The 24,425-nt window shown below is 37.7% G+C and overlaps 1 protein-coding gene across 1 annotated transcript in view; it reads right to left on the bottom strand.

Moving 5' to 3' along the window:
- The window catches only part of ec (ubiquitin specific peptidase echinus), a 378,892-nt gene that overhangs the window by 163,276 nt on the left and 191,191 nt on the right, over positions 1 to 24,425 (bottom strand). Inside the window, exon 6 of the mRNA XM_090378841.1 lies at positions 16,042 to 16,124. Coding sequence (XP_090234967.1) covers positions 16,042 to 16,124 — 83 coding nt within the window. The remainder of the gene's footprint in view (positions 1 to 16,041; positions 16,125 to 24,425) is intronic.

The raw sequence follows: 24,425 nt of genomic DNA, 5'->3' as shown, positions 1-24,425 counted from the left end.
ACACACGTAATTTACAGACACAATACAAATGGGTATATGTAATAACTTACGGGGTGACCCTAATGTAATACAGTAGAATGTCGATTATCCAAACTAATTGGGATCAGGGTTTTTTCGATAATCAAACATACACGAGAATACCCAGTTTATATGAAACAAAGTGTAATTGGGCCTACAAATTGAGGCCACTGCAGCCTAGTGGTCAGGCGTGTGAGTGTACTTATGCACACGTGCCTTCAGTGACCCGAGTTCAACCCCGTGACTGCTGAATACAGTGCTGTTTCTTGTATTTTATCTATCTTGTGAACTCCTCTGACCGTTTGGTCATCCTGGAGTATAAACAGAAAATTTATTTATTTATTAATTAAATTATTATATGCAAGGTTATTACTACTGTATTTTGAAATATGAAGTATTACAAAAAAAATACATTAACTGATTTAAGAAACGGTTTGTAAATAACCAAAACGTTTTGAAGAAACAATGCATATTATGTATTATTTTGAACTTACCTAATTGTTTTACGTGGTTACAACTATAAATCATACTTTTTTTTACATAAACAGAAATAAACAAACACAAGTAATTGCACACAATAAGAGTATAATGAATCTTGGGAGGGTTTATTTTTTAAAATATATAACCTTGAATTTTTCTTTCAACCATTTGAGATTATCCTTTTTTTGCGGCGAGGCCTCTTTAATATCAGTATCTCCACAGAACTGCATTCAGACTGTTGCTCACACCATGCCATTGCAGTTTCTAGCCAATGAAGGCCTCTGTGTGAGTGAGCCCTCTTCGTCTTCTTTGTCATCAGAATCACCTTGGTTAAAGTCAGCCCATTTTTCATCCTGGACTAACACAACAATTTCTTCAGTTAAAATATGATAACCAGGATCATCAGCATCGTTGTTTAACCATGCCTCTACATTATCTTGCCCACACTTGGAAAACCCGGGAATACCTTGAAATAAAGTTATGACTAGAGAAAAATTATATATGGTTACTGATATATCATTTTTCCAATGCTAATACCACTATTGATAAAGGGATGGGTAAGTGGAAGGGGGTAGTGGCCATTGCTCTTCATAGACTAATGTAATGAGTGGGGTATCTCACCTACATCTTCATTCAAATCTTGCACATGTGTAACCGACTATTTGGCAACACTCCATAGTTTATGCCATGCCTTTTTCAGATTTCTCTCTGACAACACATTCCAGGCAATTACTATCTGCCAACATGTTCCAGGCATCTGCTAACATGATATATTAGCAGATGCCTGGAATAGGTATATTAGGTATGTACTTATTCCAGGTATGTTGAGTGATATAATTAGTCCCATAATGTTCATACTAGCCTCATCATAAAAACTAGATGTGCTAGAGGAAAATCAATAAACAGATCTGGAATCACCTTCAACACATCTAGTTGACATTACCACCCTGGTCAAAAATACTTGTAGACCTATGCAATTTGCCCAATCCTCCTTTCAAATTTATTGACTATGCATTCCACAATGTTAGGTGGAAATTTATTTCAGCAAGGTATTACTCTCCAGCTGAAAAAAAATTTCCACACATCATGGCAATTTCCTCAATATAGCAATAGTTTCAACATAGCATATAATTTCCTCAACTCTTTTAATGCCTTAAATCCCTCAATTAGGCTCATGCAAATTCCTAGTTTCCAGAGACTACAATTTACAGAACTCCCTTTTTGGTAATAATATTTTTTATGTCCTCAACAAATCGTGTTACTCTTCTCTGCACTCTTTCCATGAAGATATACATCCTTCTTAAAATGAGGTTCCAAATCATATGCAATATTCCAGATGTGGCCTATCCATTGTTATACAGCAGGGTAATCACCTATTTGTCCCTGCTGGCATCAACTGAAAACCCATGAGCTGTTCTACCAGCTTGTTTGCACTGCTTAGACTACGCAATTACTCCTTGTTTACATGTCAGACTATGAAATTACCCCTGGGTCTTTTCATTATCAACTATCTCAAGTTTGAAGCTACCAAATGGTTATTCTGTGTTTACTGCTCCTCACATACAGTGAGGAGCAGTGACCCTACCTTGCATTCAATTTTAAACCTCAACTGCTATTTTTCACCTCATGACAATTTCATCTAGACCTTGAAGTAGCATTCCTGATTATCCACCCTACTCATGTTTGTTTCATCAGCAAACTTGAAATACCATTAATAAATATTAAATAAATAAATGGCCCAAAATCAACCATGTGATACCACAATTATTACATTAGTCTATGAAGAGCAATGGCCACTACCCTCTTCCACTTACCCATCCCTTTATCAACAGCAGTATTAGCATTGGAAAAATGATATATCAATAACTATATATAATTTTTCTCTAGTCAATGTTTCCCATATATCCATATACAGTAATACCCCAGACGTTACGTGATAGGTAGGGTCCGACGAAAATCGCTTAAGTCGAATTCGCGTAAGTCGGGGTACAACTTTGCATATAAATACATATAAATTTTGTTTAATTTGGACCAAGGACTAACAAAAACACTAGTTTAGAAGAAAAATATTAATAAAATTGCAGTTCTTTATACATATTAATACAAAATACATATTAAAAAAATAAATGACTTATGTAAAAAAGTTATTTCGATGTCGATGGCTTCATAAAATCTAACAAATTCGTCTGATGACACAGAGACTTCTTTTTTTCACACAGAATTTCTTCGTAGCAAGCTAATAATTTTTTTATTCCTTGCTTTGTAGCTATAACGCGTTCTTCGTTGTAGTCTATGTTTTCTAAAATTTTTAAGCCCTTTTCAATTGAGCTGAGACCTTCTGTCAAGTTTGCAATTGTCATGTGCTTTTCGCCGTTGCCTAATTTAGGCCTGTAGCACGTGCAATATCACATGGTCTTTCATTTCGCTCAAAGCGTTTCACAATTTCATAATTTTTCTCTATCGACAGAGGCGGACTGGCCATAAGCCTTACCGGAGAAACCCCGGTGGGCCTGTGTGATTTTGGCTATAAACCATAGTATGAGGCCACTATAAATTTTCTCGGGTAAGAATTTTTGACCCAGTCCGCCTCTGTTTATCGATAATTGCTTTTCTTTTTCTCTCTGAATCTGCAGTGTTGTCTTCACCAGTACGCTTCCTTTTCACACCTTTTAAGTATTTTACTCATTTTTAGAGAAAAAAGTGCAATTACAAAACGAGGAGACACGCTTGATACGCATAAACAAAGATGCACACATGTAGCAACTGAATAAACAACACCATTAAGGCAGAGATACACTATTAACACCTCACATTTCTAGGGGTTACTACCATAAAACAATAAAAATCCAGTTGCGTTTCTGATAGTGGAATCTGTTATAAACTGGTAGTAAACTCGATCTAATTGTACACCGATAGCTGGAATTGTGTTGGTTTTTACGTTATTATGGTGAAATGTGTTTCCCCTAAAACAAATACATTTTCAGAATCTTCTCTTCATTCCTATCGTGTTGCGTTCGGTTGGGGTGATTCTGCGTTCGACTGCCATTTCTTGTAAACACAAAGGTGAATCGTGTATAAGCCAATTCGGTTCGTGTTATATTATAAGATATCGTTACCGTATTTATAAATAGTGTATAATCGAATTCGTGTAGTGTAAACACGTGTTACACGAGGACTAACTGTATACGGCTCGACCAACGCGATCCATTTCTCTCGTGAAAACGATGTAATTTCCGACAAACGTTGAGCACGAATTCGAATGCACACATATAAATATGACAGTTGGAATACAAATTCTTGTAATGTGTGCAGCTCATGCACAGCAAAGTTGAATTTTGTTCATTTTTCGCTCTCACTCTCCGCCGTCGCACCGTATATCGATAACATATGAAAAACGACCTTGAAGATAGTGGGCGGCAGAGTTGCCAAACGAAAAAATCAAGAACCGCATAACTCAGAGTTCGCATAAGTTGGGGTAGCGTAAATCGGGGTATTACTGTATAACATTCTTGTTTATACTCTGGCATGAACAGCGAGTCAAGGGGAGTTTATAATAAATCATGAATACAATCATTATTCGTATTTAGCAGTCATGGGCTTGAACCATTGTCCACTCAAACAGCATATGTTCTACTGCACTCTCGCTCCTGACCATTCAGTTATGTCAGATTCCACTTTACTCAATTAATTTTAAGCTAAATGATGTAAGTCAGTGGTTCCCAAACTACTGGAGAGGGTGTCGACTCTCTTTAAAAATTACAACAGTGAATTACAGGCTCCAAAAAAGCGATAAGTGTTTGCCATTTTATTTACCTAATTGTTATTTTATATTGTACTTTATAAGTAACCTTATAGTTCTAGTTACACTGGTTATTTTTATTTTTAATTTAGATGAGAGTTTTTGTGGATTACTACTTAATATAAGACTACTACTGAATCTTGCAGCCATTGTTTTTCTATAGAGTGGTAGGGAATTCAAAATTTTAATTGTGGTAACTAGGTAGCTCTAACGTAAAAATATATAGCGTAATACGCATCACTACATTTAGGATTCTATTAGATAGTGTAGTATTGACAATTAATTAATTAAATTTATTGATCTTATTAATTTAAAATATCATGCCCAAGACTAGAGCAGAAAAGCAACAGGCACAAAGTGGCAGGAGTGCCGTGACTCGGGGGAGAACTGAGGGGGTGATTCTCCAACGCATCACAACCTAAAAAAATGTGCAACTTGTGAAATGTTTGCCGAACTCTCTGGAACAGAATATGATCTAGTGCCAGGTGCAGAGTGTCTAGAAATTAGGCATCAACTCAGCATTCTAATTTGCGTCTATGAGAGCCTGAAGTAGGGTAGATGCCCTCAAAGAAATTAATATGAGGGGCCCGTCAAGCTCTCAGCTGCCCAACTCAACACCAGAGCTCACTCCTGAGCATCAGACAACACAGTGGCAATCTCCAAGGCAGAATGCACTGGTCCCACAGGAGTTAGTTATTGTTGATGACTCTATTGTCCGGGAGATGGGGAATATACTGTGCAAAAAGGATAGATGGAATAGGACCAGGGTATGTCTGCAGGGGCAAAATTTGATAATGTTGTGAAGCATATATCATCTTTTAAGGGCACAAAGGGTGATATTGTTGTGGACGTTGGCACCAATCACATTTAGAGTAGGAGATCTGCAGATTTACTTAACAAGTTCAGGTCAATGTTGCAAAAAAAAAAAAAAAAAAAAAGCCATGAGTTAGGGTTGAATTTGAAAGTGTCTGCAATTCTGTCCAGACATGACAGGAGGGAGTACATGATGAGAGCCTTGTCAATCAATTCGGTCCTGGTGGGAATGTGCAAGGCTCAAGAGGTAGAATTTTTTTCAGCCTGGTCTGTGCTGGTTAACAAGAGAGACTGCTTCTACAGGGACGGAATACACTTAAATAGAAAGGGTGCAAGAATATTTGCTGATACTATTGAGGCAGTGTTAGAAAACTGCTAGCTTGGGGGGGGGGGGAGAGATTCACAGACTAAAAGGTTAAAAGTAGCCGCAGCCAGAGGTGAAAGTGATCCTTGCGCTACTTCTATTAGAATAAGCAGCAGTCTGGAGTGAGGGGTGCTGTTGGTTTCAGGGACTAATAGCAGTCATTGTGAAACAGGTGTGTATATGGGATGTGTTAGGGTAGCTAAGAATAATAGGTGCATGTATACCAATGCTAGAAGTATAGTTAATAAATTTGACGAATTTGAAGTGTTGGTCAAGACATCAAAGGTGGATAATATTGGGATATCAGAGATGTGGTGTCACACAGATATTAGGAATACAGAATTGGAATTTGGGAAGTACAATGTGTACAGAAAGGACAGACAGGATAGGAAGAGAGGAGGTGTTATGCTGTTAATTAAGAAAAACAAAATCAAAAGAAGTGCATCCAGTTGATATAGATGAACAGTGCACTGTTGAGTCAGTTTGGTGTGACATAAGCACTGTGAAAGCAAAAGTAAGAGTAGGATTGTGTTATAGGCCTAATTAATTCAAATGAGTACAATGAACAATTGTACAGAGAAATAGAGTGGGCTAGTAAATCAAAATGTCTTATAATTGGAAATTTTAACTTCCCAGATATGGATTGGAAGTTGTGGGTTAATCACTCGCAGACTAGTAAGTGTTTTGTGGATTTATTGGATGACTGTTTTCTGCAGCAGAATGTTCGAGCGGCAACCAGAGAAGATAATACTCTTGATCTGGTTATCAGCAGTGATCATTCAAGTATTAAGAATTTGCGGATAAAGGAAACACTAGGTGGCAGTGATCACAGTGTACTGATGTGGGATTTACTTAAAGATATAATTACCATCAGAGGTAAAGGAAAGGGATTTTGCTTCTGTAAAGGTGACTACAGTGGTCTCACACTGTTTTTAAATTCTGTACAATGGAATCAACTGATGATGTTACTAACAGGAAATTCTAAGTGGGAAGCATTCAAGAAATTAATTGTGGAAGCTACTAAAAGTTTCATACCTATTAAGAAATATTGTTCAAGGTTTAGGCCTAACTGGTTGTCAAATGAACTAATGAGACTCATGGCAGAGAATAAAAATACATGGGATGCATATAAATTATCAGGCGACACAGAAGCCTATGGCAGATATAAGCTAGTCTGTAATCAAGTCACAAAGGAGGTTAGGCAGGCAAAGGCAGATTAAGAGAAATCTTTGGCAAAGGATGCTAAGAAAAACAGCAAGGATTTCTTTACTTATATAAACTCTAAAAGGAAGGGAATGAATCTGATTGGTCCACTTGATATCGATGGTTCGATTGTTGATGATCCTGCTCAGATAGCAAACAAACTGAATGAGTATTTTGCATCTACACAGGAGGAGTTATTAAGGTTTGAAAAAGGTTATCAAATTGTAGCAGTGTGCTTAATGATTTCGTAATAACTGAGAGCAAAGTGGAGGAGAAATTGTTGAAGTTAAACATAAGAAAAGCACCTGGGGTGGATGGGATCTATCCAGTTATATTAAAGGAGGCGGCAAAGTAACTGAGCAAACACTCAGCCATAATTATGAGAGCTTCCTTGGACTCAGGGGAGGTTCCCACGGACTGGAGATGTGCAAATGTATCCCCAATTCACAAAGGGGGATCGAAGGGTGACACGAGTAATTACAGACCAGTTAGTTAAACTTCTGTTCTGGGTAAAATAATGGAGTCACTGGTTAAAGATGCATTGCAGGATCATCTAGACAAAACTGCAGCAATAATCGAGACAAAGCATGGGTTTGTGAAGGGAAAGTCTTGTCTGACAAATCTGATTGGGTATTATGATGTGGTTAGAAAGGAACTCGCTAATGTCATCGCCTTCTTTGATCTTTTCACATTTCCCTTGTTATTCTTAGCCATATTTTTGTACGGGTTAGAAAGAACTTGTCCACAATATATATATATATATATATACATATATATATATATACACACACACACACACACATATATATATACACATATACATATATACACACACATATATCCACATATACATATATACACACCCATATACATACACACATATACACATATATACACACACATATACACATATATATACGCATATACACATATACACACACATACACGCATATACACATATATATACGCATATACACACACATACACGCATATACACACACACACACACACACACACACACACACACACACACACACACACACACACACACACATATATATTAGCATTAGTAGAGGCATTTGATGCAAGAAAGCAAGCTTATGCAGCATCAGCCAAAAAAAAAAAAAAACCACTCCCACTTCACCCCTCTGTTTGTTCAAAATACCTGTCCAGCTGAGCCTTAAACTTATTTAGGCTATCAACTTCCACACAAGGTATGGAAGTCTGTTCCACCAACCAACCACTCACTGGCTAAAGGCAAATTTCCGCATGTCTATCCTACATCTGTCTTTCCTCAATTTGAATTTATGCCCTCTCATTCTGAGCGAGAGGAAGAATCCCATCAGCATTGAGCATGCTCAAACCATTCAATGCTTTATACACCTCTATCAGATCACCTCGCTGGTGCCTAGTCTCCAGACACTGTAATTCGCAAATCTTAAGCCTTTCTTCGTAAGAGCACCCCTTTGTTCCATTCACTAATCTTGTTGCCCTTCTCTGTACTCGTTCCAGCAGCTCTACATCCTTCTTGAAATGAGGCCTAAAGGCCTGTATACAGTACTCTAGGTGTGGCCTGACCATTGCCTTATACAAGGGAATAATCACCTCCTTATCCCTGCTAGAAAAATTCCTATATATCACTGACAAAACACCATGAGCTACTTTTGCAGCCCGTCTGCACTGCTCAGAGAACTTCATATCTGCCTGCACAACCACCCCCAGGTCCCTTTCATTCTCTACCACTGTCAGTGCAATACCACAGAGTTGATACGTTGCTCTGGGGTTGCTGTTTCCCATGTGTAGTACTTTACATTTGTCAATTTTAAACTTCATTTGCCACCTCTCAGCCCATCTGCTCAACCTTTCCAGATCCTGTTGCAGCAGCATAGTGTCAGTAGTGTCCTTGACAACCCTGCCTACCTTTGTATCGTCTGCAAACTTCGACATTAAGCTTGATATACCATCATCAATATCATTTATGAATACAGAAAACAATAATGGACCCAACACTGAGCCCTGAGGGACTCCACTAATAACATTAGTCCACGACGAGCAGTGTCCATTGATTACCACTCTCTGTCTTCTCCCCCTCAGCCACCCCTTTACCCACAGCAGCAATTTGCCTCCAATGTTACACTGCTCCAAATTGTGCAGCAGTCTTCCATGTGTAACAGTATCAAAAGCCTTTCTAAGATCCAAGTATATAATATCAAAGTTATTCCCGGCATCCAGTTCCTTTGTGAGTGTTTTGTGGATCATAGTATCCAATCAAATTGGTCAGGCAAGACTTCCCCTTAACAAAACCATGCTGTGTCCAAGCTATAACTGAAGTCTTGTCTAAATGATCCTGCAGTGCTTCTTTAACTAGTGCCTCCATTAATTTTCCTGGAACAGAAGTTAAACTCACAGGTCTATAATTGCTTGTGTCAGCTTTTGATCCTCCTTTGTGAATTGGGGTCACATTTGCACATCTCCAGTCAATGGGTACCTCCCCTGAGTCCAAGGAAGCTCTCATAATTATGGCTAAGGGTTTGCTTACTTCCTTTGCTGCCTCCTTTAATATAACTGGATAGATCCCATCCACCCCAGGTGCCTTTCTTGTGTTTATCTTCAACAATTTCTCCTCCACTTTACTCTCAGTTATTACAAGATTCTCTAGCTTACTGCTAGAGTTGAATACACCTCTGGCTTTCCCCTCGCTAAATAACTCCTCATGTGTGAATGTCGATGCAAAATATTCATTTAGTTTGTTAGCTACCTGAGCAGGATCATCAACAGTTGACCCATCGATATCAAGTGGACCAATCTGATTCATCCCCTTCCTTCTAGAGTTTACATAAGTAAAGAACTCTTTGCTGTTTTTCTTTACATCCCTTGCCAAAGATTTCTCGTAATCTGCCTTCGCCTGCCTAACCTCCTTTGTAACTTGGTTACAGATCAACTTGTATCTATCATAGGCTTCTGTGTCATGTGTTAATTTGTATGTATCCCATGCATGTTTCTTCTCTGCCATATGCCTCATCAGTTCATCTGACATCCATTTAGGCCTAAACCTTGAACAATATTTCTTAGTTGGTATGTAAAGTCTAGTATCTTCCAAGATAAGTTCTTTGAATGCTTCCCATTTTGCATTTACTGTTGGTAACATCATCAGTTGGTCCCACTGTATAGAATTTAAATACTGTCTCAGTCCATCGTAGTCGCCTTTACGAAAGCAATAACCCTTCCCTTTACCCCTAATGGTAGTTACCTCTTTGAGTAAATCCCACTTCAGCACACTGTGATCACTGCCACCTAGTGGTTCATTTATCTGCAGATTCTTAATGCATGAAGAATCACTGCTGATAATCAAATCAAGAGTATTCCTCCCTCTAGTTGCCTCTCGAACATGCTGATGTAGAAAACAATCATCCAATAAATCCACAAAAGCCTTGCTAGTGTGTGAGTGACCAGCCCACAAATTCCAGTCAATATCTGGGAAATTAAAATCTCCCATTATAAGACTCTCTGATTTACTGGCCCACTCTATTTCCCTGTACAGTTTCTTATTATACTCATCAGAGTCATTAGGCCTATAGCACACTCCTACTCTCAATTTTGATCTCCCAATGCTTATGTCACACCAAACTGACTCGACACTGCACTGTCCAGCGATGTCCACTGGCTTCACTTCCTTGGATTTTATGTATTTCTTAACTAATAGCATAACCCCTCCTCCCTTCCTATCCAGTCTATCTTTTCTGTAGACGTTGTACTCCCCAAATTCCAGTTCTGCATTCCTTATATCTGTGTGACACCAAGTCTCTGATATCCCAACAATATCTGCCTTTGATGTTTTGAGCAATACCTCAAATTCATCAAATTTATTTACTAAACTCCTAGCATTGGTGTACACGCAAGTATACATGCACCTATTTCTATTCTTAGCTACCCTAACACAACCCATGTGTTTACTTGTACCGCAATGACTCCCAGCAGTCTCTGAAATATCCTGAATCTTGTTTTTCAGGCTTCTGCTCATTCCAATAGAAGCAGTGCAAGGATCTCTTTCACCTCTGCCAGTGGCTACTGTTAATCTATTTGTCTTTGTATCCCCCCAAGCTAGCAGTTTTCCGACCCACCTAACACTGCCTCGATAGCATCAGCAAATATTCTTGCACCCTTTCTATTTAAGTGTATCCCATCCCTGTAGAAGCAATCCCTCCTGTTAACAAGTACAGTCCAGGCTGAAAAAAATTCTACCCCTTGAGCCTTGCACAATCTTTCCAGGGCCGAATTGATCGACAAGGCTCTCATCATATACTCCCTCCTATCGTGTCTGGGCAGAATTGCAGACACTTTCAATTTCAACCCTATTTCACGGCTTTTTTACAACAGTGACCTGTACTTGTTAAGCAATTCTGCCGGTCTCCTACTCTTGATATCGTTAGTGCCCACGTGTACAACTATATCACCTTTTGTGCCCTTAAAAGATGATATCTGCTCTAAAACGTCATCAACCTTTGCCCCTGGCAGACATACCCTGGTCCTGTTCCACCTATCCTTTTTACAAAGCATGTTCCCCGTTTCACTGACAATAGAGTCACCAACAACTACTGGTTCCTTTTGGACCAGCGCATTCTGCCTTGGGGGTTGCCGCTGTGTTTCACGATGACCAAGTGCAAGCTCTGGCGTTGATGTGGGCAGCTGAGAGCTTGATGGGCCCCTCAATTTAGTTCCTTCGAGGGCATCCACCCTGTCCTTCAAGCTCTCATATAGGCCCATAAGAACGCTGAGTTGTTGCCTGATTTCGATATATATATATATATATATATATACACACACATTATAATATTATTTCTAATCTGTAATATTATTTTATTATTTCTAACCTGTAATATTATTTTGTCACAGATCTGATTAATGCCATCAAAAATGCATAAACATTATATCCGTCTGTATATTATTTGATTTAAGTTGTAATGTATAACATGAATAGTTAAGTTGCAATGTATAACATGGCTAGTAAAATAGCTACTTAAGAAAAACCAAAAAAACCTATATGGGTTCTAAACGTCGCCTGGAAAAAACACATATATGCCAAAAATAACATAAAATAAGCAATACAAATGTACAATTAAAAAGTTAATTATAGGCGATCAGATACATTGAAAGGGACTTTTTCAAGGGCTAACCCTTTCAATGTATCAACCATAATTAACGAGCTATCCAACCATAATTAACGAGCTATGCCTTTTATATTTATGGCCCTCTATCTCATTAATTTTTAACTATCATTCGGACAAGTTATGCTGGACGATGACTACAGTAACGGGTTAGCCCTTGAAAAAGTCCCTTTCAATGTATCTGATCGCCTATAATTAACTTTTTAATTGTACATTTGTATTGCTTATTTTATGTTATTTTTGGCATATATGTATTTTTTCCAGGCTACGTTTAGCACCCATATAGGTTTTTTGGTTTTGTTTTTTTTTGGGGTTTTTTTTTTTTTTTTGGTTTTTCTTGAGTAGCTATTTTACTAGCCATGTTATACATTACAACTTAAATCAAATATATATACACATATATATATATATATATACATATATACACACACACACATATATATATATATACACACACACACATATATATATATATATATACATATATACACACACACACATATATATATATATACACACACACACATATATATATATATATATACATATATATATATACATATATATTATTTTATCTTTCTATTGTGGTTTATTGTGTTTATTTTCTTAATTACGGGTGTTTTCTACTCATAGGTATTATGGTTAATACATTACTGGTCTTTAAGCTAGCCTAAACTCGGTTATCTTAAATGCCCAGGGCCTATTCATTTATTATTTTTCAACTTGTTACGTATTGCTAAAGAAATTGTCATATTAATTATAGATGAAAAACTGTAGCAATACTACTTTATGACAAAATGATAAAATATTAAACATTTTTATACATTTATTGTATTACATCTTTATACATATTTGTATTACATCACATGGTCGTCAATCCCCTACTTCATCGGGGGCTTTGAGCGGATTGACGGTCCATTCGATGTAATGCATTACTTACTTACCCGTTTCTGTTTGTATCTATCACAGCTTTGCTATTTTGTCCGATACTGAATTCTAAGTTTCTTTTAAATTCCCATTTTTGTCCCTTTCCCATTGCTATTAGTTAAATAGGTATTATTTATTATAAATTTATTATGAACCGAATTAATATCCCATAATTTCTACAGCAACTGTGATAGAATACACAAAGCCCAACGGGTGAGTTTATTAAAAAATTACAATAACTTTACTTACTTGATGTGTATAAGTGGAGGTCGTAGTGTCGAATCAGGAAAGTTTCCCATCCTACTTGATGTGTTTCGGTGGAGGTCGTCGAGTCGAAAAAGGAATGTTTCGCACCCTTAACTTGTTTTATAGATGGCTATTTTTATGGCTTTGTCGCTTTAGCGTTTCCCTGTGTTCCGATGGTGTTTTGGCGGAAGTCCCCGAACTTCAGGCCAAGGTCTATTATGGTGGTTTTGTGGCAGGTTAAATGAATTTATTTAGTTGTGTATTTACAATATTTTTACATTTATTTTATGTCTCACCTCGGACATAAAATAAATGTAAGTCCGAGGTGAGACATAAAATAAATGTAAAAATATTGTAAATACACAACTAAATAAATTCATTTAACCTGCCACAAAACCACCATAATAGACCTTGGCCTGAAGTTCGGGGACTTCCGCCAAAACACCATCGGAACACAGGGAAACGCTAAAGCGACAAAGCCATAAAAATAGCCATCTATAAAACAAGTTAAGGGTGCGAAACATTCCTTTTTCGACTCGACGACCTCCACCGAAACACATCAAGTAGGATGGGAAACTTTCCTGATTCGACACTACGACCTCCACTTATACACATCAAGTAAGTAAAGTTATTGTAATTTTTTAAAAAACTCCCCCGTTGGGCTTTGTGTATTCTATCACAGTTGCTGTAGAAATTATGGGATATTAATTCGGTTCATAATAAATTTATAATAAATAATACCTATTTAACTAATAGCAATGGGAAAGGGACAAAAATGGGAATTTAAAAGAAACTTAGAATTCAGTATCGGACAAAATAGCAAAGCTGTGATAGATACAAACAGAAACGGGTAAGTAAGTAATGCATTACATCGAATGGACCGTCAATCCGCTCAAAGCCCCCGATGAAGTAGGGGATTGACGACCATGTGATGTAATACAAATATGTATAAAGATGTAATACAATAAATGTATAAAAATGTTTAATATTTTATCATTTTGTCATAAAGTAGTATTGCTACAGTTTTTCATCTATAATTAATATGACAATTTCTTTAGCAATACGTAACAAGTTGAAAAATAATAAATGAATAGGCCCTGGGCATTTAAGATAACCGAGTTTAGGCTAGCTTAAAGACCAGTAATGTATTAACCATAATACCTATGAGTAGAAAACACCCGTAATTAAGAAAATAAACACAATAAACCACAATAGAAAGATAAAATAATAATATGTACTCTGTTCGTACCCGGGCATTGCTAAAACAGCTACCGGGACAACAGAAAAATCTAGAAATAATTTAAGGAAAACCACTATAAAAGTATATTAAAAGTAAAATACAACATAAATTATCATATTACTAAAGAATAATATACATATATATACACACACACATATATATACACACATATATATACAGTACATGTATAAACACTGGGTTTTCTGAAAAGAAAATTCAAAGTTTCAAGTTTAAAACAACTTTATTCTTATTTTTACATAAATATATAATAACTGATATATAATAAATATACAGGGTGTTTCAGTTAAACGTTTCAGAACTTCTAAGAGGGGTAGGGTACATCTTGACAACTCGAAATCATATAGCAATGTGGGGTCGGAAATGCTTTCCTGAAGCGGTGTTGTACACAGAAGCACCATAAAAAGAAAAGAGACCGTAAGTGAGAAATCGTTTTAATAATACATGAACAGAAGCAAAAGGTACATGGATTAAAGTAAGTGTTCGAAGTTTCTTCAACCTCTTATTGCTTTCGCACAGTGGTACCTTGGAAAATGTGCTACAAATCCCCTTTTTCCTGCTGAAGTGTTGTTTTCCGATGAGGCATCCTTCACAAGGGAAGGAATTTTCAACACGCATAACGACCATATCTGGGCGGTCGAGAACCCGCATGCAATACGATGTCGTGCAGCACAGATTCGATTTTCGGTCAATGTATGGGCCGGTATTATGGGAGATCACCTCATCGGACCTTACCTGTTACCGTGTCGTCTAACCGGACCTATCTACTTGATCTTTCTGCAGCAAATATTGCCACAACTTTTTAGAGATGAACAGATTTCTGCATCGACGCAACAGACAATGTGGTTCCAACACGATGGAGCCCCTGCCCATTATAGCGGAGATGTTCGTAACTACCTGGATGTCACATTTGGTCAACAGTGGATCGGACGTGGTGGTCCCGTGCGTTGGCCTGCTCGGTCACCCGACCTATCATGTCTTGATTTTTATTTCTGGGGTCATATGAAATCGCTAGTTTATGACACCCCTGTTGACAATGCTGAGGAGCTGGTTGCAAGAATCGCAGTAGCTGCTGAAGAAATTCGAAATTCGCCTGGAGTATTCCAGAATGTTCGGATGTCCATGCGTCGGAGATGTGAGGCGTGCATTGTAGCCCGTGGAAGAAACTTCGAACACTTACTTTAATCCATGTACCTTTTGCTTCTTTTCATGTATTATTAAAACGATTTCTCACTTACGGTCTCTTTTCTTTTTATGGTGCTTCTGTGTACAACACCGCTTCAGGAAAGCATTTCCGACCCCACATTGCTATATGATTTCGAGTTGTCAGGATGTACCCTACCCCTCTGAGAAGTTCTGAAACGTTTAACTGAAACACCCTGTATAGTAGATGATAAATAAATAACTTTATTTATCATCAATTTGCTATACATAGAACAAATAATTTGACCAGTTCCAGAAGGTCCATTTTGTGGTCACCCTGGAACTGGTGTACGGACCGTCAGGGGTCTGTAGACCCCAATTTGGGAAATGCTGATGTAAGTGATACTGTTTTATTTCTTTTTCTATTACAATTTCTTTAAAAGTATTTTTTTAAATCTTTAAAAAAATTTCTTGCTATATTAATTAATTAATTTGCTATTTTTGTACACATTTCCTTGAAATGGTGATAATATTTCTCCGTAGGCTTTAATAAAAGTAATAAAATAAAGACAACAGGAACTGTATGTCATATCAATAAAAAGAATGCATTCATGGAGAAACGTACCATAGAGCAGATGTTGAAACATAGTGCACCATTTGAGTAAAAGGCAATGGTTCAGAAGTAGCACCACAAGCATGGCATACAGTCTGCAGGAAGAAAAAAAAAAGGAAAAAGGATCAGAACTCTTACTATATATTCACTCAAGCATAATAAATATGAAAAAAAAAAACTATAACTTGTTTGTCGAAAAATTCTTGCTACATAACTTTTATTTTTATTAACCTTTGTAGTCTTTATCAATATTAAAAAAAACTACCGTAACAAATTTTAAAAGTATTTTATTAGTAGAGGGTACTCTTCCAAAATAAAAAAAAAGTAACCTGCTGTGGTTCTGTTTCCAGCACTTTTTGTTATTGAATTAATTAATCAACCACTTAATCCATACATAAAGTGACCAGATAATCAGAATTCCAATGTGGGATATTGATTTTGCAACCCCCACTCCTAAAAACAATATACACATATAATTTTTTAATTTTTTTATTTATAAAAAATATTCAAATACAAAATATAAATTAAACAGATATACTTCTTTGAACTAACATATAAAATTAAATATCACCATTCTTAAAAAAAAAAACAAAACAAATATAGCCTATATTTGTTTTCTTTTTCACATATAGTTTTATTTCACAGAAATACCTATATAATATTAGCATTAGCATTAGTAGAGGCATTTGATGCAAGAAAGCAAGCTTATGCAGCATCAGCCAAAAAAAAAAAAAAACCCACTTCCACTTCACCCCTCTGTTCGTTCAAAATACCTGTCCAGCTGAGCCTTAAACTTATTTAGGCTATCAACCTCCACCACAAGGAATGGAAGTCTGTTCCACCAACCAACCACCCGCTGGCTAAAGGCAAATTTCCGCACGTCTATCCTACATCTGTCTTTCCTCAATTTGAATTTATGCCCACTCAGGTGATTTTTCTGGGCTAGAGGAAGAATCCCATCAGCATTGAGCATGCTTAAACCATTCAAGGCTTTATACACCTCTATCAGATCACCTCGCTGGTGCCTAGTCTCCAGACACTGTAATTTGCAAAACTTAAGCCTTTCTTCGTAAGAGCACCCCTTTGTTCCATTCACTAATCTTGTTGCCCTTCTCTGTACTCGTTCCAGTAGCTCTACATCCTTCTTGAAATGAGGTCTCCAGACCTGTATACAGTACTCTAGGTGTGGCCTGACCATCGCCTTATACAATGGAATAATCACCTCCTTATCCCTGCTGGAAAAATTCCTGTATATCATTGACAATACTCCATGAGCTACTCTTGCAGCCCGTCTGCACTGCTCAGAGAACTTCATATCTGCCTGCACAACCACCCCCAAGTCCCTTTCATTCTCTACCACTGTCAGTGTAGTACCACAGAGTTGATACGTTGCTCTGGGGTTGCTGTTTCCCATGTGTAGTACTTTACATTTATCAATGTTAAACTTCATTTGCCACCTCTCAGCCCATCTGCTCAACCTTTCCAGATCCTGTTGCAGCAGCATAGTGTCAGTAGTGTCCTTGACAACCCTGCCAACCTTTGTATCGTCTGCAAACTTGGACATTAAGCCCGATATACCATCATCAATATCATTTATAAATACAGAAAACAAAAATGGACCCAACACTGAGCCCTGAGGGACTCCCCTAATAACATCAGTCCACGATGAGCAGTGTCCATTGATTACCACTCTCTGTCTTCTCCCCCTCAACCACCCCTTTATCCATAGCAGCAATTTGCCTCCAATGTCACACTGCTCCAATTTGTGTAGCAGTCTTCCATGTGCAACAGTATCAAAAGCCTTTCTAAGATCCAAGTATATAATATCAAAGTTATTCCCTGCATCCAGTTCTTTTGTGACTGCATCATAGTATCCAATCAAGTTGGTCAGGCAAGACTTCCCCTTAACAAAACCATGCTGTGTCTGAGCTATAACTGAAGTCTTGTCTAAATGATCCTGTAGTGCTTCTTTAACCAGTGCCTCCATTAATTTTCCTGGAACAGAAGTTAAGCTCACAGGTCTATAATTACTTGTGTCAGCCTTTGATCCTCCTTTGTGAATTGGGGTCACATTTGCACATTTCCAGTCTATGGGTACCTCCCCTGAGTCCAAGGAAGCTCTCATAATTATGGCTAAGGGTTTGCTTACTTCCTTTGCTGCCTCCTTCAATATAACTGGATAGATCCCATCCACCCCGGGTGCCTTTCTTGTGTTTATCTTCAACAATTTCTCCTCCACTTTACTCCCAGTTATTTCAAGATTCTGTAGCTTACTGCTAGAGTTGAGTACACCTCTGGCATTCCCCTCGCTGAATAACTCCTCATGTGTGAATGTCGATGCAAAATATTCATTTAGTTTGTTAGCTACCTGAGCAGGATCATCAACAATTGACCCATCCATATCAAGTGGACCAATCTGATTCATCCCCTTCCTTCTAGAGTTTACATAAGTAAAGAACTCTTTGCTGTTTTTCTTTGCATCCCTTGCCAAGGATTTCTCGTAATCTGCCTTCGCCTGCCTAACCTCCTTTGTAACTTGGTTGCATATCAACTTGTATCTATCATAGGCTTCTGTGTCATGTGTTAATTTGTATGTATCCCATGCATTTTTCTTCTCTGCCATATGCCTCATTAGTTCATCTGACATCCATTTATATAGGTATTTTATATCCATTTATATAGGTATATATATACCCAGAAATATAGGTATTTCTGTTTTTTCTCTGACATCAACAACTTATTTGCTACCAAAAATTTCCTTTTTCCGTTGCACCATTGGTTCCTGGCAAACATAATGCAAATCCAATTACTCTTTTTTTCAAATGCCTGCAGGGTATGTCCCTTGTTTTTTTTTTTTTTTTGTTTTTTTAATGTAAACCCCAAACACGAGAGGTATTAGAACCTATAGTACTTAGTACCGTGCTTGGGTTGGAGGTTGAGAAGAAGAAAGTAGATATTCGACTTGAACTTCTGTAGACTGTAATTTTCAGGAAATACGTATGAAGGAAGGTTGTTCCAGAAAACGGCAGTTGAATGAATAAATGAGGAAGATGAAAAGTTGGTTCTGTGAGTTTGAAGTTGGCTGGTGGGGGCACGTGTTCGGACTGTTTTGAAAGAGAGAGTGGGAATTATAGAAGCCAATTCAGAAGAACAGTACCCATGGAAGTATCTGTAGAAGAGGCATGCAGCAGAAACAGTACGTCTATGAGACAGCAAGTGGAGAGATTCTGTTAGAGATGAATCATTAATTAACCTAACTGCCCTCTTCCGAATGGAATCAAGAAGCCTGAGAGAGGTTTTGGGGGCACCACCCCAGATGTGGGAACAATATTCCATGGCAGGGCGGATTTGCGATTTATACAGAGTGAGCAGCTGTTTGGGAGAAAAGTAACGCCGAGAGCGAAAGAGAAAACCAAGTTTTTTAGATGCAGAGGAAGCAATATTTGTAATGTGCTTGTGCCAAGAGAGATTAGAAGTCAGGGTAATCCCCAAAAGAGATATATCATTTTGCCTAAAAATCGGAGTGTCACTAAAGATAAGCATAGGAGCAGAAGAATCCTTTTTGCGAGATATAAGAAAAGATTGAGTTTTAGAAGGGTTGAAATCAACTAAGTTGTCTTTGCCCCACTGGAGAATTACCTGAAGATCGGCATTTAAGGAATTGGTAGCAGATTTTTGAAAAGTTGAAGCTGATTGAGCAGGACAAGGTTTCTCAAAATGGAAAGTGGAATGCAAGTGCTATCATCGGCAAAACTATGGATAGGATTTCCGATGGAAGAAGGTCATTAATATACAAGAGGAAAAGAGTGGGGGCCAAGAACTGAACATTGGGGGACACCAGAATTAGTGGAGAAGTTAGAAGACAGAGAGCCATCTACCATCACCCTCAGTGAGCGATCAGAGAGAAAACTGGATAACCAATTACTAAAAACAGTTGGCAAACCATAAGATGGAAGCTTGTTTAGAAGACCTTTATGCCAAACACGATCAAAAGCCTTTGAGATGTCAAGAGCAACTACTTGTGTTTCACAGAACCTTTCCATTGAATTAGTCCATAAATGGGTAACATAAGTCACAATATCACCAGTGGATCGACATTGACGGAATCCATACCAGCGATCATTGATCAGACGGAAGGTTTCTAGGCAGTTTAAGAGTAGGTGGTTAATTTATTTCTCCATTACTTTAGAAAGAGTGGAAGTAATTGCAATGGGACAATAATTGCATGGGAGAGATTTGTCACCCTTTTTAGGAACAGCTGGATATGAGTAAATTTCCAAGCAGAAAGAAAAACACCTTTGGAATAAGAAAGTGAAAAAAAGGCACCAAAGAATAGGAGTAAGTTCAGGAGCACAGGTTTGGAGAACAAGTGGAGAAATACCATCGGGACATGGAGCTTTCTTAGCATCAAGATTCGTCAAAATCCTTCTGACATCCTTTTGACGGAAGACTACAGGAGGCATTGAATGGAGCGTGTTGGGAATGGTGGGAGGTGTTTTACCAAGATCATTAATACATGAGTTGGAAGAAAAATGGGATGCTAGCAGGTAAGCTTTATCCTTGGCTGAAGTGACAACAGAACCATCTGGTTTGGACAGAGGTGGGAGCAGAGATGGGCAAAAGTTGCAGCCAATAGCTTTGGCAAGAGACCAGAATGCTCGGCTACCATTAGGGCAAGAAGCAAGTTTTCTACTCTTAGCCTGTTCAAACTCTAGTTTGGACTGATTAATAACTGCTTTACAATTGTTGCGAGCTTTGGTGTAGGCAGAAAATGAAACTGAAGAATTGGAAACAAGCCAATCATGACATGCAACATGCTTCTCTTGAACAGCCCTAGACATTTATTGGATAACCAAGGTTTAGATAAAGAATGAGATTTTAAGTGGAGTGTGGGATAAAGGATTCCATTCCTGCAAGAATAATTTCACTGACACGATCTGAGCAAACGTTGACATTAGAAGTTTTGAAACAGTAATCCAACCAAGGAAAGGAAGAAAAGAAGTCTCGCAGGTGATCGCATTTTGCATTCTTGTAATGGCAAACAACACGAGGTTGGGAATAGCCATGAGATAAAGGTTCCATTGATCCATTTGGTATAATGGAAATTATTCCATTGATCCAATGGAATAATTTCCATTATTCCATTGATAAAGGTTGTGATCTGAAGTGCCTAAAGGATCTCTCGCTTCGACCGTGTACTTAGAAGGGTTTGTGAGAAAAAGATCAAGTGTATTGGCTGTATGATTAGGATTGTTCGGTATTCTTGTAGGTAAATGAACAATCTGTGCAAGGTCATTAGAAATTGCAAAAGCCTCAGCATCTCGACCAGTTGGGTCGGTGTGACTAGAAAACGGAAGCCAGCTGGAGTTGTGAACATTAAAATGACCAAGGAAAATTACCTCACTGTTAGGAAAGTTGAACTGGAGAAAGTCAAGTTGCAAAGGGCTCCAAGTGATTAGTGGAGTTGGGAGAACGGTAGAGACAACATATGAATTTGACACAATGAGGTAGAGGGATTTTAAGCCAGAGAAGATCAAAGAGAGGAGATTCCAAATTGCCAAGTCTCGGACAGGGAATATCAGAAAGGACATATGCACAAATACCACCTTTGAGGCGAAAGGAATCATACAGCAAATAATTTGGGCATCTGAGATGAGCAGTAGTTGAATCAACCGATAACAGATTCTGTCAGAAAAGTACATGGGGTTTGGCAGACTGCAAGTGGAAATGGACATCATTGAGATTAGAATTGAGACCACGTATATTTGTGAAATGAATTAGGAAGTGCTTGGGAGGTTTAGATCTTTTGCAGATAGGCTTGCTCTATTAGTTTGACAATTCATGGTGTATTCAATAGTAAGAAAAAGTGGGTGGGACATGCTGTATGACTTAATGAAATTTTTGGATATGTCGTACACATGGTAAAAATATACCCAGATCCTTGACATAACGTGGCCTCGACCGCGCTCCCCGCATACATACTACTCGGACTCCCTCCAGTCACTATCTGGCAGAGTAGAGGTAGCAAGATTATACACTAGCTGATCTGGAAGCCTCCTAGAGCATTACCTAACTAGCGGCCAGCCTGCAAACACCGTTTTAGAGCTGTACCCTAGAAATGTAAGGAATATTGGATCTCTCCATGATGTTCATGATATCTTCAAAAGTCATCAATCATACTGCATGATGGAAGAGATAGGGAAGGGTTGACTGGAACTTAGCTCTAGAGCTAAGCCAGAGAAGATTAAAGACTAAATTAAAGAAGATCTAGAGACTAAACATGGGTTCCACCACTTCAAGCCTCCAATAGGCAAAGTGGTGGTATTGCACCGGTTGATGAGAGTCATCTACCACCTAGTACTGCCAGGTAACATAGAGGGGCGGCGTTCCTCCATGTGGTGTGGGCGCCACACCTCGACTCCTGCTTACATTGGTTCACACCTGGGTGGTCATCCACCATGTACTTGTGCACGGAGGTTATACCCAGGATTACTAACAGTCTCACCATCGTGAAGGTGCAAGAAGAGGATTTGGCTGTTACAGACCGCCCGGACTTCGCCGAAATTGGGTCCATTTGACTTGGGTGTAACCCGAATATCAGTTCCATCAGCGTTTTAGACTCCCAGGTAGCAAGTACAGCTTGTCTGGCATATCTGAGAGAATGTCTGTGACAACCTCAAGGACCAGTCGTTTGACACAAACTTTTTGTGTCAAAACGTTTAAATATTTTTAACCATTTCATACCTGTTGGCATTCTTTCATCATTCCATTCTTTTATTTTTGAATCATCAGCATATTTTTTTTAATTCTTACCATCTAACCTTCTACCCACAAACTTCAATCACAAATGACAGATGCGAGTTGATTGTTTATGTGGTCAGCCAGTGCCATCTATGAGACAAAAGATGTAACAAGGATGCAGAATAAAATAGAAAATGCAAAATCGTGATTCATAATATAAGTGTGGAGACTACACGTCCAATTGAGGACAGTTTGCAATGCGGGACAAATGACTTAAATCTGACACTGTCCCCATGATCCGGGACGTCTGGTCACTTTTCCCATAAATTATGTTTCTGAATAATATAAAAATAGTGAATTTTGCAGTTAATAATTCATTAATTTATTTAAATATTAAAGAAAATAAATAAATAAATAAATAAAAAAATCAGAACATGGTTTCCATTTAAAATTGCAAAACTCAGAATCAAGGTTTGGATTTATAATAGCAAAAATCTATTATAATCATAATAAGAAATTATCTTTAATTTTAGATAAACTTCTTCCAAAGGAGATAAATATAATACCAAGATCCAAATAATCCTTGAGTTCAACAATACAATGTAACTCAAAAAAAACCCTCAAAGAAAGAACCTAAATTTCACACAGTAACACACTGTAAAAATTCACTGAAGTAACACATTATATGATTTCAAATTTACTACATTAACATTTTTATTTTCCCAGGTACAGGTAACCCACGTATAACAAGGTAGTCAGGTTCCTATAAAATCTCATGTAGTGTGAATAGTATTATACGGGACTAAGAACCAGTAAGTGGCCCAGCATCCTATATGCAAAAAAGACATCTGCCTAGCGTCCCGATCAGAGAGATGGGCCCAAAATCACTGTTTCAAAAACTCATTGCTGTTTTTGACTATGGAGTTGAGATTTAGTTGGAATTGGAGTTTATTGATTTTATAGTTTATAGTTGTATAAAAAGGAAATGTTGAAAAAAGTATAAAATACAAAAATATATTGATGAATTTTAATGTTTAGAGTTTTTAATTTGGCTGGAACAAGAATCACAATTTATAGAAGTTTGCCTTTGAAGTTTAAAGTTTAAGTGAGTTCTAGATAGTGGAAATCTGCCTCTTCGGGGCAGGGGCAGTAACATATCCTCAATGTTTGATTTATCACACAGAGGATATGATTACGGATCAAAAGATTAAAACTGATAGGATAGAGGAATAAAGCGTGGATGAGCTTATTGCTCAGGAAGCACAGGTACAAGTAGGTGTTAGGATAGTGATGAAGATGATGATGCTGTTTTTGACTAATATTTTTTTAAGTGATTTTTATCGGAAACTGAACTTTCTACCTGCCAAGGTCAATGAACTTTACTTGAAGATTAATTTGAAAATTACATTTTTTTTTTCAAAAATGGTCTTTCTTTATTAGTTTTTTTCTTTAGATTGGGCCCCCAAGTTCCATTTTGCCTTGGGGCCCATGAAAGTATAATGCGCCACTGGAACCAGTACAAAAAGGGGGGTTACATTCCAAGAGCTAACAAAAATACACCATTTCATTAACAAAACTGACAAAAATACACCATTCTAGATTTTGTGTATCTTCTGCTCTCTTTAAAAAATCATTAATCTGAGTTTGTTTGCTTT

Source organism: Mastigoproctus giganteus, chromosome 8, assembly GCF_048544385.1.
Source record: "Mastigoproctus giganteus isolate SK-2022 chromosome 8, ASM4854438v1, whole genome shotgun sequence".
NCBI lineage: Eukaryota > Metazoa > Arthropoda > Arachnida > Uropygi > Thelyphonidae > Mastigoproctus > Mastigoproctus giganteus.
This window is presented reverse-complemented; position numbering and strand designations above follow the sequence as displayed.